The sequence below is a fragment of the Sus scrofa genome, chromosome 18, assembly GCF_000003025.6.
Source record: "Sus scrofa isolate TJ Tabasco breed Duroc chromosome 18, Sscrofa11.1, whole genome shotgun sequence".
NCBI classification, from domain to species: domain Eukaryota; kingdom Metazoa; phylum Chordata; class Mammalia; order Artiodactyla; family Suidae; genus Sus; species Sus scrofa.
In genome coordinates this window covers 51,642,685-51,659,083 of record NC_010460.4, presented here as the reverse complement: position 1 = coordinate 51,659,083, position 16,399 = coordinate 51,642,685, and the positions used below count along the sequence as shown (strand labels likewise).

The following is a 16,399-nucleotide window of genomic DNA, read 5'->3' as shown; positions in this document are numbered from 1 at the left end:
AGCTGTATAGTGGGGCCTCACTGCTTATCCATTCTAAACGTAATAAATAGTTCTCATCTTCCAACTCCATATTTAAGAGATGATCTACAAGTCAGATGTTTTGTATGTTTTCACTTATGTGTGGAAAATAAAAATAAATTAAAAAAAAAAAAACCAGGAGTTCCCGTTGTGGGGCAGTGGTTAACGAATCCAAATAGGAACCATGATGTTGCAGGTTCGATCCCTGGCCTCGTTCAGTGGGTTAAGGATCCGGCGTTGCCATGAGCTGTGGTGTAGGTCGCAGACGCGGCTTGGATCCTGTGTTGCTGTGGCTCTGGCGTAGGCTGGCGGCTAAAGCTCCGATTAGACCTCTAGCCTGGGAACCTCCATATGCCATAGTATGCAGCCCTGCAGGAGGCAAAAAGACAAAAAAAGAAAAAAAAAAAAAAACAAAAACCCAAACCAAACAAAAACAATGACGAAAACCACATAGGTGCAGAGAAAAGAATAGTGGTTAACAGCAGTGGGAGGAAGTGAATAAAGGGCAACAGAAACTACGTTGGTGGTGGTGCTCGTGCTGTAGTGTATTCAGAAGTCAAAATATAATGTACGTATGAAACGTATGATACAAATCAGTGTTACCTCTCAATAAATGGAAACAAATAAAACGGTCAGTTAAAAAAAAGAAGAATGGCAGGACCTAAGAATTTGGAAGGCACTGCAAGTCATTAATGACAGAAAATGATGCTATTAGGTATTGGCTCAAGAAGAGACCTCCTTCCAGGGAAACAAGTTTAGTGTTAACGATATCCCTTAAGTTTATGTGATAGCAAATCTTAGGCCTCCTGAGAATTCAAATGGAATCGAGACCAGGGACTGAAAGAGATGAGCTTGGGATGAAACGAAAGTACTCAGATGATAAAAACTATTAGTGCTGATGGGTTCATGCTCACAGAGTTGAAAACAGGACCAAACAGACATTCGTTTCAGCATCCTATCTGCATGGCTAGAGGCCACTGAGTCTGCTGTGACACCAACACGTGGTGGGGGGGGATGAGGGGGACCATCTAGTGAAATTACTTATTCTTGGGATCTTCCAACAAGAATCACTTTATTAAATATTGGAAGTTAATTTTTCTCATCTCTAAGAATAAGTTTTCTAAAAATCTCATTCAAAACATGTACAAGTGAATTTAAGTTGTTCTTCCCAGGGGGCTAGGTGCAGAAATGCATATGCAGCTTATTCCTTCCTCCACTGATCTGCTAGGTCACTCAGTCAACAGATACTTATCTGACAGTAGACACTGGGCTAGGGTGTTTGCAGGGGAGAAAAGGGAGGGTATTCGGTTTTCTTGAGGGCTCAGCACCTCCAATGGAAACTGTAGGTTTTCCAATATCTCTGCAACTTGGCATCCCTCTGTGGAACTCAGCAGATCCTAGATGTCAATCGTCTGTACTGAGGACAACTTAAAGTGACTGATGGTCACCATGGCAAGGTGGTTGTGCTAGCTGACCAGGTTTCTGAGGATATGACACACATCCACTTAAAGCTGGTATATGTTCTTTTTAAGTATCACAAACCTCCTCTTTTGAGGGCCAGCGATTCTGGGTCTTTTTTCCCATGTTTTCCCATGATGCCCACGTACAGGCCAGTGGGACTTGCAGGGGCCTGGCCTCCCAGAAGGCATCACCTTGGCTAGACATTCCTCAAACAGCTCCTTGGAAGTGAGGATCCCACTGCCAACCCTAACCTCACTCCCGGGAGGAACGCTGCAGGTCCGTAGAGCTTGTATTTGGTGCGTTCATGTAGATCGGTCACTTGGAGCCCATTTTTTTCCTTAATTTTGTTGGGTTCCAGCTCCTTCCTGTTGGAAGAGGGTTCTGTCAGAGTCCTCTTTGGCGGGGTGGCATGGGATTTGGGAATCTAGAGCTGGATCCTTCTTAACCTCGTCTTCACTTCTGCTTGCCTTCTTTGCCGGTGTCAAATTTTATGGTTAAACAATTACTGGACCATAAGAAAACAATGTACAGTGAACTGTAAAGTGAAATACAGTATCTCCAGGGCTAAGTGCTAAATAGGTAACGTCTAATTTAAATGGTCTTCTTTTCTGTTCTACTTACTGTGTGTGCATGTGTGTGTGTGATTAATTGGCTTTGGCTTGGGGCAGATGCAACAGAAGGTTTCTTTTGAATCTTCTAAAGTCTAGACTGAGTTCCTCAAGGATGTAGCCAGTCTCCAATCTTTCACTCATTCATCCATCCAGTTCTCATTGCACACAGAGCACTCTGTGTACAGCCCCAAATCTGAGAACTCTGGGTCAGCTTTATAAAGCATATATTAAACAGATTTCATAAGAGTTCTTTAGAGTTATTTTCAAAACTGCTCAAATAAATATGTATTTCTGTTCCAGGGGCATCTGTCCTGGCTAGGGGATCCCAGGGGGTAGGAGAAATGAAGGTTTTAGAGAAGGAAAGGCTGAGGGAAGCGTGTTTCAGACAGAGGGAACAGCATGCTGAAGTCTCCAGGAAAGGAGAAGCGAGTGCCTCTAAAAAGCTGTGAAACTCCCTGAGTGACCAGGTGTAATTAGTGAATAGGCTTTCATTTATGGTGGGAAGGGAGGCAGAACCAGATCCATTTTTTATGAAATAAGTCACAAGCTAGTACTTAGATTTTAGCCTAAAAGAATTGTGAAGCCACTAAATCGAGGAAGTGGCACAGTCAGATGTTCCTTTTTAAAAAAGCATTCTGCCTCTTTCGTAAAGTATCTTTGGGGCAGGGGAGACCAGTTGGGGTCAACTGAGGTTGAGTAGGAGAAGGAGGAAGTAGAGATGGTGAGAAGCAGATGGATTCTAGAACAGGTAAGAGGAAGGAGTGAGTGAAACGGGCATTTGGTTGGATGAGGAGAAAGAGGAGCTGAGGTGGACTCCCAAGTTCATGATGGGAGAGCCAGTGGGAGAGGAGCCCTTGCTGAGTCAGGGTTGAGGATAAAGAGCCTGAGCTCCCTGTGCACTGTGTTTGAGAGGCTCTGAGACATCCCAGTGGATGCTAGGTTTGAATGAGCACTGAGCTGTCACAGAAATGTGGGTGCTGTCAATGTTCAGAGAGTAGTTGAGTTCATGGGTGGGAAGATGGGCTCTCATGCGAAATAAGAGGGTCTGAGGACCTCCAACATGGAAGAGCCTGCACAGGGGGCAGAGCTGGGCCAGCCCAAGGAGCCGCTGGGAGCTGAGCGGCCACGACAGGGAAGGGGGCCTCACCACTGCAAAGCCAAGGAGCGCCCATCCTGGGGTTGGCACAGAGCAGGATGCTGAACTCTCTCTTTCCTGTTCAAATCTGCTCGGACCAACCGGGGATGGGGAGATAATGCACGCTCCCAGAACGCAAGCTTGTGACTCGTTTCTTGCGTGAACCCATTTGTCAGCAAAGCTTCAGGTTTCTCTGGCGTTCTGGAAAGCTGACATCCAATACTGCTTTCTTCTGGAGTAAGACCATACTGATTACTCTTACCACAACTTGACCTTCAGAGGAAGAGGAGTGTATCAAATCAGAATTGGAAACTAATGTAGCCAAAGGGATAGCCGGACTCAGAGGACCTTGATAGAATACCAGCATCAGTTCTCTACGCCTAGAATCCCTCTGTTCAAGTCCTAATTTTTGACGTGATTTCTCTATACTGAAGTGCTGATGGCGTGACTCGTGATGGCCATGCAGGTGATGCGCTGTAAGGCGATGGCACTTCCTCTTGAGTTTTTTGCATCTGAGTAAATGTCCAAGTGAGTAAAGGCACCAAGATGAATCAGTGACACTTTTAGCAGTTTAACTATAGATCTGGTTGTTTTATGGTTGCAGGGTCTTATAAGTGGAGCTTCTCTGAGGTTGCTTTTAGGCCATTTTCTAAGGGGGCTGGGGGAACAAAACTTTCTGTCCCTGCAGATCCCACGCTAAATCTTTGTTTCTTGAAAAGGAAAAATAGTATTTTTCTCTAGGCTCATTATTCTTACCCCTTAAAGTTAAATTTTAAAAATCCAAATTAAATAATGCTGATTGCTGTATTTTGTCTGTTTCCCTTCCGAAATGAGTACGATCCTCATGTAATCTTTCCTTGTAAGTGTTGGGTGCCCAAACCAGGTATCTTGGGGGGGTGGGGGCACAGCGTTCTTCACGTGGGTAATGTCGCTGATTTTGTTTGCTTGGGATACACACTGAGTTAACCTCGTTGGACTCTTCCCCAGGAATTGATGCGCGTACACGTGGTGGGTCATTATGCTGCTGCACCTGTGTAGTGTGAAGGTCAGTGTGTTTTTCTGATTATAAGAACCCATCCATGTCATTCCATTATAAACCCACTCCACTCATAATGGAATGTGCCTCAGACCAGAGCCCATCGCGGTGCCCAGCCCAGGACTTCTCTCGGGTGCAGCCCTGACATTTGATAGCCATCAACCACCCCTCCCCCACTGCCTGCATCCACCCCAAATTTGACTGTGCTCCATTTTGAGATGATGTTCTTTGCATGTCAAGTTCTTCTCGTGTGATGTGAACGTACAGTTGTCACAAGTGAATTTGTACTTGGAAGGGAACACTCTATGATGGTTCTTCCAGAATTACAGCTGAGAGCTCTGCTGGGCTGTGGGTAATTACCATGCAGTTGATATGGACTCAGAGGAATATGCCTGGAGTTAAGAGCCACGATTTCTCCTGCTGACTCAGGTTGGCTGCTGGGAAGTTACCAGTTCATTGCAACAGGCCTCAAACAGCTGGTTGCTCTCCCAGAAGACCTTCCTCCAGGCTCCCCTGAGACTTCCCTGCAAGCCCTCTCCTCCAGTATTTCACAGTTTTACAACTTTCAATGACAACCCTGGTTTACAATAATCACAGCTCACATTTACTGGACACTGTGCATCATAATTTGTGTTGTATGCCTTTCCTGCATGAGTGCTTCTACACTCACAACAAGCAGAAGAGGTAGGTGTGACCATTGCTCCCGTCTTTAAAAAAATCATTGGAGACAGTTGATTTACAATGCTGTGTTAGTTTCAGGTGTACAGCAAAGTGAATCAGTTACACATATACCTATATCCATTCTTTTTCAGATTCTTTTCCATATAGGTTATTACAGAGTATCAAGTAGAATTTTCTATGCTACACAGTAGGTCTTTGTTACTTATCTACTTTATATAGAGTAGTGTGTATATGTTAATTCCAAACTGCCAATTTGTCACTGCCCCCAATGTTTCTCCTTTGGTAACCATAAGTTCGATTTCCAAATCTTTGAATTTGTTTCCGTTTTCTGAACAAGTTCTCTATATCATTTTCATTAGATTCCACATATTAGTGATATCATATGACATTTGTCTTTGTCTGACATACTTCACTTAGTGTAATAATCTCTAGGTCCATCCATGTTGCTGCAAATGGAATTGTTTCATTCTTTTTTATGGCCAAGTAATATTCCATTGTATATATGTACCACTCCTTCTTTATCCACTCCTCTGTTGATGGACATTTACATTGCTTCCATGTCTTGGCTATTGTGAATAGTGATGCAATAAACAATGGGGTACATGTATCTTTTCAAATTATGGTTTTCTCTGGGTAGATGGCCAAGAGTGGGGTTGCTGGGTCACATGGTAGTTCTGTATTTAGTTTTGAAGGAACCTCCATACTGTTCTCCACAGTGATTGTACCAACATACATTCCCACCAACAATGTAGAAGGGTTCCCTTTTCTGTGCACCCTCTGCAGCATTTATTGTTTGCAGACTTTTTGATGATGGCCATTCTGACCAGCATGACGTGGTAACCTCATTGTAGTTTTGATTTGTATTTCTCTAATAATTGGTGATGTCGAGCATCTTTTCATTTGCTTTTTTGACCATCTGTCTCTTCTTTCGAGAAATGTCACCATTTCATTTTTTTATATAAATCCATATGAGATGTTGTGTATTTTGGAGATTAATCCTCTGTCGGTTGCTTCATTTGTAAAGATTTTCTTTCATTCTATGGGTTGTCTTTTCTTTTTTTTTATGGTTTCCATCTTATGTATGCAGAAACTGGGCTGTAGAGGGCTAAGTCACTGTTACAAGTCTCCTGGTGGCTAAGTGAAGAGCAAGGATTCAAATATGACTGGCCTATCTGAGGTGGGATCCCTGGGCATGGGCCCTGGTGCTACTCTTGCAATATGCACTCAGCCAATCTTTAAATGAGGCTTTTGTTTTAAAAAATAATATCTCCCATCTGCATAGCGCTTCACAAATTTACTAAGCATATCCACATGCAGATTCAGCTAATGCCTAAAATAACCATGTAGTAAGAAGAAGGAAGCATGAGATGTTCCAGGAGCATCCTGGAGTTGTCCAGCTCAAAGGAGGATGGGCAAGCCAGAAGTTCAGCTCCTCTTTGCCACCCCACCCCAGGGCACGCTTCCAGGTCACCCAGAGGGGTACTTTCTTAATTAGTGTGTTTTGAGGAACGCACTTAGACAATGAGAAATTTATGTGTTGTATTCAGGAAGCGTTAATTTAGTGCTTAATCGCATGCTGCTAAATGTCCAGGGACCATCTCAGTGCAGTGACTCTAAGTGTCCGCCCTTTTTTATTGCACATCTCAGCTTGTTGTGCTGTCAGCAGAGTTGGTTTCTCAAAGTTCACTCAGTTACTCCCCCTCCTAGTGTTCCCGGTTTGACTTTTTCTAAGAGAGCATTTTCCCCTCTGCACAGCCCTCTCATCTGTTTACCTTCCCCTGGGACTTCTGAGTTTTTCTCTTTGGCGATAAAGATAGGGTGAGAAGCCTTTCTAAAACATCAAGTAGCTCCTTTTGGGTGCATTTAACATTTTGGGGGAATGCCTCCCTCTCTTCTTTCTAAGACTATCATCCTTGGGCATTGAGGTCTTCTCTGTCCTAGCTAATCTCAGCTCCTGTGCCTCTGCAGACACAAGCCTTGTCTTGAAATAAAACTCCCAGAATCTATCAGCAAAGCTAAATGGGCATAGGCATCATCTCGGGGGATTTTATTCCGTGATCCAGCAAACACAGAAGTCAAGTATTCTCCCTGACTTCTATGTGATTGATTAACAGGGGAGCGAATACCATGGTCATGACTGCTGCTCCCCAAGGACTTAGTTTGTGAAATGTGAGCATAACCATGACCTCCTGAACAGTCACAAGTCTGGAAACCCAAGGGGACAGAACCAGCTACTTATTCCCAGTTTCCACGCAAAGCCACTGCAAAACTCCCTGCCCCAGACCCTGCAAGATAAAGGACATCTAATGGCACCATAACCTTTGCCTTTCTTGCTTAAATCTTCAAAATTTAAAATAATCCCAAGGTTTTCTATAATATTTTCCAAGAGAATCCACCATGGTACAAAATGAGTCTACAGCATTACTGGCAGGACTTATCAAAATATCTGGGGAGGGGAGTTCCCTGGTGGCACAGCAGGTTAAGAATCCATTGTTGTCACAGTAGTGGGCTCAGGTTGCTGCTGTGGTGTGGTTTCAGTCCCTGGCTCAGGATCTTCCACCTGCCGCAGGTGTGGCAAAAAAACAAACAAACAAACAAACAAACAAAACCTGGGAATGAACCAGGGATCACTTGGCTGACCATTTAATGTGGATATACTCTTCAGCTTCTGGAATGATCCTCGCTGGGATAAATGCTCATCTCTGGGAGAAGATGAGGCATTTATCTTCTTGAAAACAAGGGTAGATTTCATGCTAAAACTAGTGGTTCTCAACCAGGGCACTTCTCAAACTGCTAATACAGCTTTGCATGTGAAGTCTGTGCATTTGCATTTTGTAAACATCTCTGGGGTGATTCGTGTAGGCACCCCTGGTTGAAAACCACTGGTTAAAACTGGTGGGAGCAAAGCCTCTCTGTGTCTGTGAATAAGAGAATGGAAAAGAATCTGCACTGCAGGTCTTCATGCTACAAAGGATCTTCTTGCTCAAAGATAGGCTTTCTGAAGTCTATCAGAGGTCCTTTTTGGAAAACCAGCCAACCCACCTTAGGACTTATGTGTTACATAAGAGAATAGCATCTCTGTTTGCCAGGTCCCTGAGGACACAGATGTTGGTGGTCAAGAGAGAAGAGAGGAAGTGGGATCATGCTGAAGCTGCAGCCTGGCAGTCTCTTCAGCCCAGGGGGTCTTCAGGAGCAAAGCCTGCCTGTTTTGAGACACCAGTGTTGGATGGGATCTTAGGGTGCTCATATAGCTCAGAGCACCCTAAGAAGACCATGTGCACCTCAAAGGCTGAGGCAGACCTGAAGGAGTTGGCAGCTGCAGCTGACACCCTCCTGGCCACTGGGCAATGAGTCCTTTCTTAAAGGGATACCTGAGCAGCTCATCTGCCACACTTCAAAGACTTCAGAAAATCAGTTCTGGGCTTTTCAGAATTTGGTCAGAAGCTGCTGGAGCAGGAGGCGGCATTAAAATGTGGTCCTTTGCTGAAATTCACTGTCTTATATGGAGGGAGGGTGGGAGGAAGGGGTGGAGGGGAATGGAAGAAATGGGGAGAAAGCATGGCTCGTTATATTTCTCTCTGGGTCAGGGCAGGTGCTAAGTGGAGAGACAGAAGAATAAGGCATTAGGATTCGAGGGATCTTCAAACCTTCTCATGAAGAAAATGAAGCCTAGAGAGGTTGTGTGTTATCTGGGATCACCCAGAGATGGCAGGGCCCCTCAACTCCATGTCTGATAACTGATGACTCCTGATACAGAATATTCCTGGTCCGCTGCTTCTCCTTGACTGCAAACTCTCTATGATAAAGGAAGTCCCATGGCTGCATAACTTTTGTGTTCTTGTTTACATATTCCAAACTGAAAATGATCCCAGGATTTCCTACCCCTTATTCCCACCTCAGCATGTCCACAGTGGTGAGCTCTGTATCTAAAGGATATGAGTAAAGAGAGGTATGAGTCCGTGGGCATCTGAAGCCAATAGCTGGCTTCCTTCAGTTTCCACTGTATCTCTGTCTTGCTTTTCAGTTACAGTATCATCCAGGCATAAATGGAAAAAGTCATCAGAAGCTTTCAGTTCCACCCCACAATTTGTCATTTTGACACCAACAGAAAATCAGCATATCATTAATTCTCCACACTTATTGATTTGGAAACTCAATTAAAAAGCTGACTGCTGCCCTCCTCCTCTTCCCCCTTCCCCTCCTCTTCCACTCTCTCCTTCTCATTCTTCTTCTCCTCCCCTCCCCCTCCCCCCACCCCCAAAAGTCTTCAGTTCCAGATTCCAAAGCCACAATATTGCAATAACTACCATAGAGATAAGTGCCAAATTCCCTGCATGTGAAGTTGCAAGCTTTTGACTCCTCTGAGTTAGGGACCACCATGGTCTCCCCTCTAGCCCTTCTCCATCACTGCCTTGAACTCAGCCCTCCTGGACTATGAGAGATGAACAGTATGATCTCTCTGCTAGCGGGTGAGCTGAGTCATGCCCTTGGCAGAGTCAGGGAACTATGTCAAGGAGACCAATAGCCTTGGGTGAGTCTGGAATGAGTCTGACCTGACAAAAGATGCTTCTATTGGGGACTGCTTGCCTCTGCCAACAGGTGATAGGTGCATTCCCCCACCTTCAACTCAGATCATCTGCCTGTACCTGAAGGGAGAGCTCTGCCACCAGTATTTTCCCTTTAGAAAGCAGCAGCCTCAGCATAGAGATAAGACTGCCCTGCTGACTTGCTCACAGCCTGTCCCAATGATTCTTCTGAGCGTCATCCTGACGCAGCAGCCTGGCAGGATTGGGCCACGCAGGCTCAACTCTTTCTGTTAACCATGCCCAGCAGGACCAGAGCTGCAGGCACAGAGCAAGGCTGGGGCATTGAACAGCTTCTCGGTTTGCTCTATAGAAGGTGTCTTGTTTTGAATACATAGTCTATCCTGTTCTTTCAAAGTAAGTGCTTTTATTAAAAGTCTGGACTGTCCTTTAAACATATTTTTCCCTCACTTAACAGGAAATGTATTTCTAGTCCCTTTGTGGACTCAACTTTAGAAAGATAGATTGGTAGAGGAGGGATGCTTTTGTGTGAAATTCAAAGATCGGTGGAAACTAGGGCATGCACGTTGCATAGCTATTTTCTTCAGACAGCAGGTGGCAAAAAAAAATGCATGTGTGGCTAACTGTTTTGAGCTTTGCTTATTTGAAGCAGTGTATGATAAGTGGTTTTGTTCAAGCAAAAGAGTGTTAGCTTTATACACAGCCACAGATGAGACACCCCTCCTGCTCCATAGAGCCAGATTTAGAGCCAGAATATTCCTTTTCAGCAAGAATTAGAAGTTCCCCAGCTTCGCTTTTTATCCCCTCGTGCCTGTTTGTGTTGTGCAGAATTCTTAGGGAACGCGGCATTGCTCATGTCCTGCTAGAGTCTCAGGACAGCTCTGTGTGTCAGCAGATGTGGGTCTTGGATCTGTTTGCTCAGCTATGCTTTCTTAATGAAGGTGCTTGTTTTACATGATTTCAAATAGTAAATCAGTATTTTCATGACCACAGCTAAATACACACCATGAGTATTTGTATTTGCCTTTCTTGCTGGCTTTTTTTTTTTTTTTTAAGAAAGTAGGATTTGGGAGTATTTTGTTCTCCTTCACATTTGGGGGTAAAGATTATCCTGTCTCACTCTGGCATAAAGCAGCCTTGAGAACTGCTAGAAATTGGACATCAGACTCTGGAACAAGGGCCCAATGTCACGAGCTCATTCTGGCTTGGATGTTTTAGATGGAGGCATGAACCAGTCATTTATAATTCACTGGGCACCTATCAATTAAGCACTTACTACAAACAAGACATGATTGAGGTGTGGGAGATGCACCTTGAACAGACAGACAAGCCCCTACCCTCATGAAGAATTCGTTCTCGTTGAGGGAAGGAGGTTGTCAGAAAATGAATAGCACAGGTAAGTCTATAACATGACGTCAGGAGTGGGGAAGGGCTAAAGAAGAAAGATAGCAGGGTTGTGGAAGAGGAGGCCTGGGGACACTGTGTTCACCTGCTCTGCCAGTGCCTCTCACCTCTAAAACCCTGCATTGTCTCTGAACTTGTGTAGAAATACAGCCCCCACCTCTGCACTCCCTAATGACGTTATTTTATATAGCTGCCAGTGGCTTTATTCTATTTTACTGCATTTGATTTGATTTTGTTGATGACTTTTTAAAAAGGATCATTTTATATAAAAATTTCAAATCTTTGCTTCTTTTGGGGGGGAAAAACAAAACAAAACAAAAAAAAACCTCTTGCAGCCAGGCTCACATTCTGCTTGGCAGCAGTTGGCAAAAGCTATGTGAAGAGGTCCCTTTTAGGACCTTCTGATTGCCACTGTCCCGCTTAGCTCACCTTCTCCTGGCCTCTAAAGACAGCTGTGGTTCCAGCCTGTTCAGTGCCAGCCCTACAAATGCGCAGGGCAGTGATGTCTCCGGATCAGGACCCTTGCTTACCGGGTGGCACCATGGACCTTTCTCTTCTCCCCCAGTCCCTTTTTGTAGCTTCGACTCTCTTTGCCTGCGACAAGGGTTGTCAAGGTGCTGTCAGGCTCTCAAGAGTCCCAGGCTCAATTGAGGAAGAAATCTAGTCGGAGAATGAGCCCTATCCTTCTGCAAGCCCAGATGGCTTTCACCTGGCCAAGCAGAGCAGGGGCCTCTGCGCAATCCCCAACACCTCGTATGGTTTCACTCCCGACAGTCACAGGTCTAGAGAGCTAAGATGTTCTTAGAGTTACGGTTTCACACATTTCTGCCTGATTAAGACGCGAGCCCCTTCTCTGGTTGTTTCATCTTTTGCCTCTTCTACCATCCCACCCACCAGATCCTTCGCAGACTTTTCCTTCTTCAGAATGCATCAGCCAAAGCACGAGTTATTTGGTTCCGGTTAATGTTTTCTTTTTATTATAGTTGATTTACAATGTGGTACCAATATTTGCTGTACACCATAGTGACCCAGTCATACATATATTTGCATCTCTTGCTCATATTCTTTCCCATCATGGTTTATCCCAGGAGACTGGATAGAATTCCCTGTGCTATACAGTAGGACCTCATTGCTCATCCATTCTAAATGGAATAGTTTGCATCTACTAACCCCAAACTCTCAGTCCATTTACTGTTTATTTCATGTCTCTGCGGCTTTTCAGAGTACCAAACCACTCATCACCTGATAGGTAGGGGTGTAGACACAATGATTGCAAAAGGAAGTGTCCTCCAAGCTAAGACAGGACACATACCACGGGATCCTTGGCTCACAGGATCCTCCCAGCACACTGGTGTTAGCAGCACCCTCTTCCTTGTCCCAGCTGGTCAACCAGTGTTGGCCTGAAATTCACTCCTTTGACTTGTACAGAATGTTTCCAAATGTACCTTAACAGCCATAAACCTATGTTCGTAAGCCCTCTCATCAACGCTTAGGTGTACTTTTTACTTAAACAAGTAAACTTTCCCTCCTCTATAATAGATAAAGGATTCTTTCCTGGGAAATGCCTGCCCCTGTTGATTTTCTCATGTCAGAAGCATACCTCTGCATGTCTTCCACAACTTTCTGCCCCACTGGGTATCCTGTTGATGAGGGGAAGTAAGAATGGATCTCCTCGTAGCTGCCTGTGGCTGCGATTGCCTATGGCCAGGGACCGACAGCTTTAGCATCAGCTGGGAGTTTAGAAATGCAGACTGCCAAGCCCACTCTGGAAATACTAAATCAATACATGCATTTTAATAAGATTCCTGGAGAATTCATGTGGACCTTTAAGTAGAAAAAGAATAGGCTTCCACTGCTGCCCCTGGGCCATCCCCTTCCAAGCCATCTGATAGCCCCTTGTGCAAAACTTCAGCTCTGAATGGACAGTCTCTGATCTCTGGTTATGGGTTTCCCCCAGTCAAACACAGACCCATGCATTTTGTGATCTTAATTTTTGGTAGTTATTACATTCAGCTATAGGTAAATGCCACCGTATCATTAGCAGTTGGCCACAGTGTAAAATATCCTTGGGAACTAAGTCATTCATCTGAAACATCTAAATGGTCATTAAGGGAAAAGTAGTCCTGCGGTACAGTTTAACAGTGGAAGCAGAAATGTGGAAAATCCAATTAAAGTCACTAAAAGACAACTGTTAAATAGATTGTTATTGCCAGGCAGGCAAGACAGAAAAGTGGTTAAGAGCTGACCTGGGAGTCCAAGAGCCAGCGAGGTTAGGGTCCAGCTTTGCTCCTGGCTTGGGGAATTACTCAGCACAGTCATTCAGTAGAGTCCACCTGCCCAGGAAAATCATTACAGAGCTTGGAAACAAATTTCCAGCTGCTTGGAATCCAGCAATAGAGTCCCTTGGTTCAACAGCTTTTTTTTTTTTTTTTTTCCATTCTAAAAATATTTGTTGGGAACATGTTGCAAAGAGAGAGCACTGTGCTTGATGCTGGATCTTGAGGAAAAGCATAAGTTTTGGTCTTTTTAATGAGACCCAAGCATCTGCATTAAAAAAAAAAAAAAAGGAACCTCCAGTCGTTTTGATGCATAGCTGAGTTTGGGAACCACTGCAACTTCGTGGAGCCTCTAACCCCTCTTTGCTCAAATGAGGACAGTAGCAGAGCAGCCTTGCGGGGTCTTAAGAGCCTGACGCAAGGTAGTTACTCAGCATCAAAGTGATGATAACTGCTCTGAAGATGGTTATGCTGCTGCTGATGACAATGACAGCGAAAGCGGTGGGGGTGACAGTGACCAGGGACGACGATGGTGATGCAGGCTCCATGTGGACACCAACTGGATACGCACAAATCTACATTCCTTATGCGGTTACCTTATGTATGGGTCTCTAGAGAAGCCCATTAACATAAACTGCCGGATTAAATATGGTTGTTTTTATCATGGCTCTGGTCACTCTGCACCAGGCTTGAACCTACCCGTGTAATAATACTGTTGTACGTTTGTTCAGTACTTTCCGTTTTCCAAGTGCTTTAAGGTCCTTGACCTTCCTTCCATCTTAAGAGGGGCACAGAGTTATCACAGGACCTTAACCTCATTTCATAACTGAGGAAACAGTCTGAGAGAAGCAAGGGGCTTGCTTCAACCTGCCCACTGAACCACCTAGAATGGGGTTCAGGTCTTTGGACTCGGGATCTGTGTAGAAAAACAGCAGTCTTTCTACCAAAAGCTCATTTTAAGGGGAATTTTCCAGGCAAACTTGATGGACTGCTAATAAATCTTCCTAGGTCAATTTAACAGTCATCTGGGAAATATCTTTGTTTCCTGAGACAGACTCCAAGTTAGTCTCATCATGTTCATGTATTTTCAAATCTGAGGAGACCAAATGGACTTTTTTCACTAGAGAATCAATGGCCACGAAGGAAAAAATAATAGAGACTCATCTAAGTGAAAAATAACACAGTTTAGGTAGTGGTTAGAAGAAAATATGGCATGGTCCACCAACCCTATATTGTAGCGTGTGTATCTGCAGAGTTTCCTGAATTCCCTCAAGAAACTAATTCTATGAAGTAGTGCCAGGCAGTGCTTCCTGCTTTCCCAACCCTCTTGAAAATACCTGACATACTAGACAAGCACTGTCCCTGGAAAGTAACGTCAAGTTCAGAATATACCAGAAAGCACACACATATCAACCTCAAGTCAATACACAAACTACTGACATCATACTCACAGGAACTCACTGAGAACCTCTCTGCTCCTCTACCATTTTCTTCAGCAGAAGGTTCGGCCCCCAGCCGCCCTGGAACATGCCATGTGAAGGTGAAGGAGGAGCCAGGCCCCTCTCAGCTCTACTTCCGTTAAATGATCATTTCTCTCCTCCTCCCTTCCTACACTGGTCCCCCCCTCCCAGAGAAAGGACTACTCTCCACTTCCTTGGAAACCACAGAGCCAGCTGTCAACGTTATCTGCCTGAATTTGCCATCACCACAGTCACTCATATGCCTAAGACCCTTAGGGGTCAGTAGAAGGAGGGGTGGTCAGTTGCTTTCTCTTGGATCACGTTCTTTCCTCACTAGGCTGCCCAATAGCATCTCTGTGCCCTCAGTCCAGTAACCCACTCCCCTCTTACTTACTGCAAATATGTATGAAAAGTACAGTTACGAGTCAAGAAGGGGAAGCAATATGTCCTAGTTAGTCAAGCAATGAATTAAAAAGTAGAATCCTGGCGTTCCCTGGTGGCTTAGCGGTTACTGATTTGGCATTGTCACTGCTGCGGCTCAGGTTCAAGCCCTGGCCCAGGAATTTTTGTATGCTTCAGGTACAGCCAAAAAAGACGAGAACCCCAACTCCATATTATTTAAGAATCAGGGATCTCAAAACTCAGCAGGCATGCCCAATAGGATCCAAGGTGCTATTCCATGTGTATGGACTCCCAGTCTGGAATGGTACCTCCGAGCAAAAAAGTTAGAAATAAAAACAATCGAGGAATTGAGTACTGTTTCAGATACTCCAGTACCTTATTTTGAGAACTTCAGTCACCTTTGCACACAAGATTTATTCCACAAATATGTACTATTAACGTATATTACATGAATATCTGTGGAATGGCTACTCTGGGTCAGATGCCGTGCCAAGTGTGGGCAATAAAATGGTGAGCAAAGCCAGCCTTGACTTTCCAGGCTTCCAGTCCAGTGAAGGAGAAACTCACTCACATCAGCCTATATGGGTATTCTGAAGGCAGAGAACATAGCTCTAGGAATACGCCTAAGGGGGAAACTTTACCTGGACTGGGATTTAGGAAGTTTCCCTGAGGAAGCGATGCTTACTTGGGAATTGAAGTGTGCATTGTAGTTTGATGAGGTGAGACAGGACCGTATCTCTTCCTTGCTGTAAAAATCGATGTCGTCTGCTTCCAAGAAAATCTGACTTCATTGTTTAATATGAAGAGGTATAAAAATAAAACAAGCTAGTGCTTTTTTAGTTGGTCTTTTCTAGAGCTATCTTTTTAATTTTTAAAGTGTACTGCTCATTACCTTGCATACCCGCTCCTATTATTAGGTAGGTAAATTTTGACGCTTGTCTCAGGCACTTGCTCCTCCAGTTACTGCACACTCTAGGTCTGTAACACAGTAGCCTTCATAAATATTTTGAGAATTTTGAAGGAAGATAATGAAGACTGCTTATTTGCTTTATCATGCGACCTGAAGTAGTTAATATGAAGGGGGAATATGTTGGTCATAAAGCAATGTGTGCGTTAGAGGCCCACCGAACACTTTAAAAAGGAAGAATTGCAGCTCAAGTAAGAGTGCAGCAGGGTAAAAAATGAGTACCAGGGCAATTTCTCCCGATTAATGATGCCACAGCGAAATACTGGAATAATTAATAAGTAATACATTAGCCTAATGTGTACCAAGGGATAGGTTAAATAAAAGCTGCTGCACTGAAAGCAACTTTTCCTAGGACAGAGCTTTTTATTCTATCATTATTATTTTATTTATTTATTTATTTATTT

The 16,399-nt window shown here is 44.2% G+C and overlaps 1 protein-coding gene across 9 annotated transcripts in view; it reads left to right on the top strand.

Moving 5' to 3' along the window:
* HECW1 (HECT, C2 and WW domain containing E3 ubiquitin protein ligase 1) overlaps nt 1-16,399 on the top strand; it is a 419,239-nt gene that overhangs the window by 143,921 nt on the left and 258,919 nt on the right. For 2 of the 9 annotated variants that reach the window (XM_021079149.1, XM_021079142.1), the window contains exon 2: nt 4,213-4,270. The exons of 5 other annotated variants lie outside the window; for them this stretch is intronic. In XM_021079149.1, the coding sequence (XP_020934808.1) occupies nt 4,244-4,270 (27 nt within the window). In that variant the 5' untranslated portion in view covers nt 4,213-4,243. Of the gene's footprint in view, nt 1-4,194; nt 4,271-8,472; nt 9,883-16,399 lie in introns of those variants that run through there. 2 more of the 9 variants (XM_021079143.1, XM_021079147.1) reach the window with 2 other exon arrangements.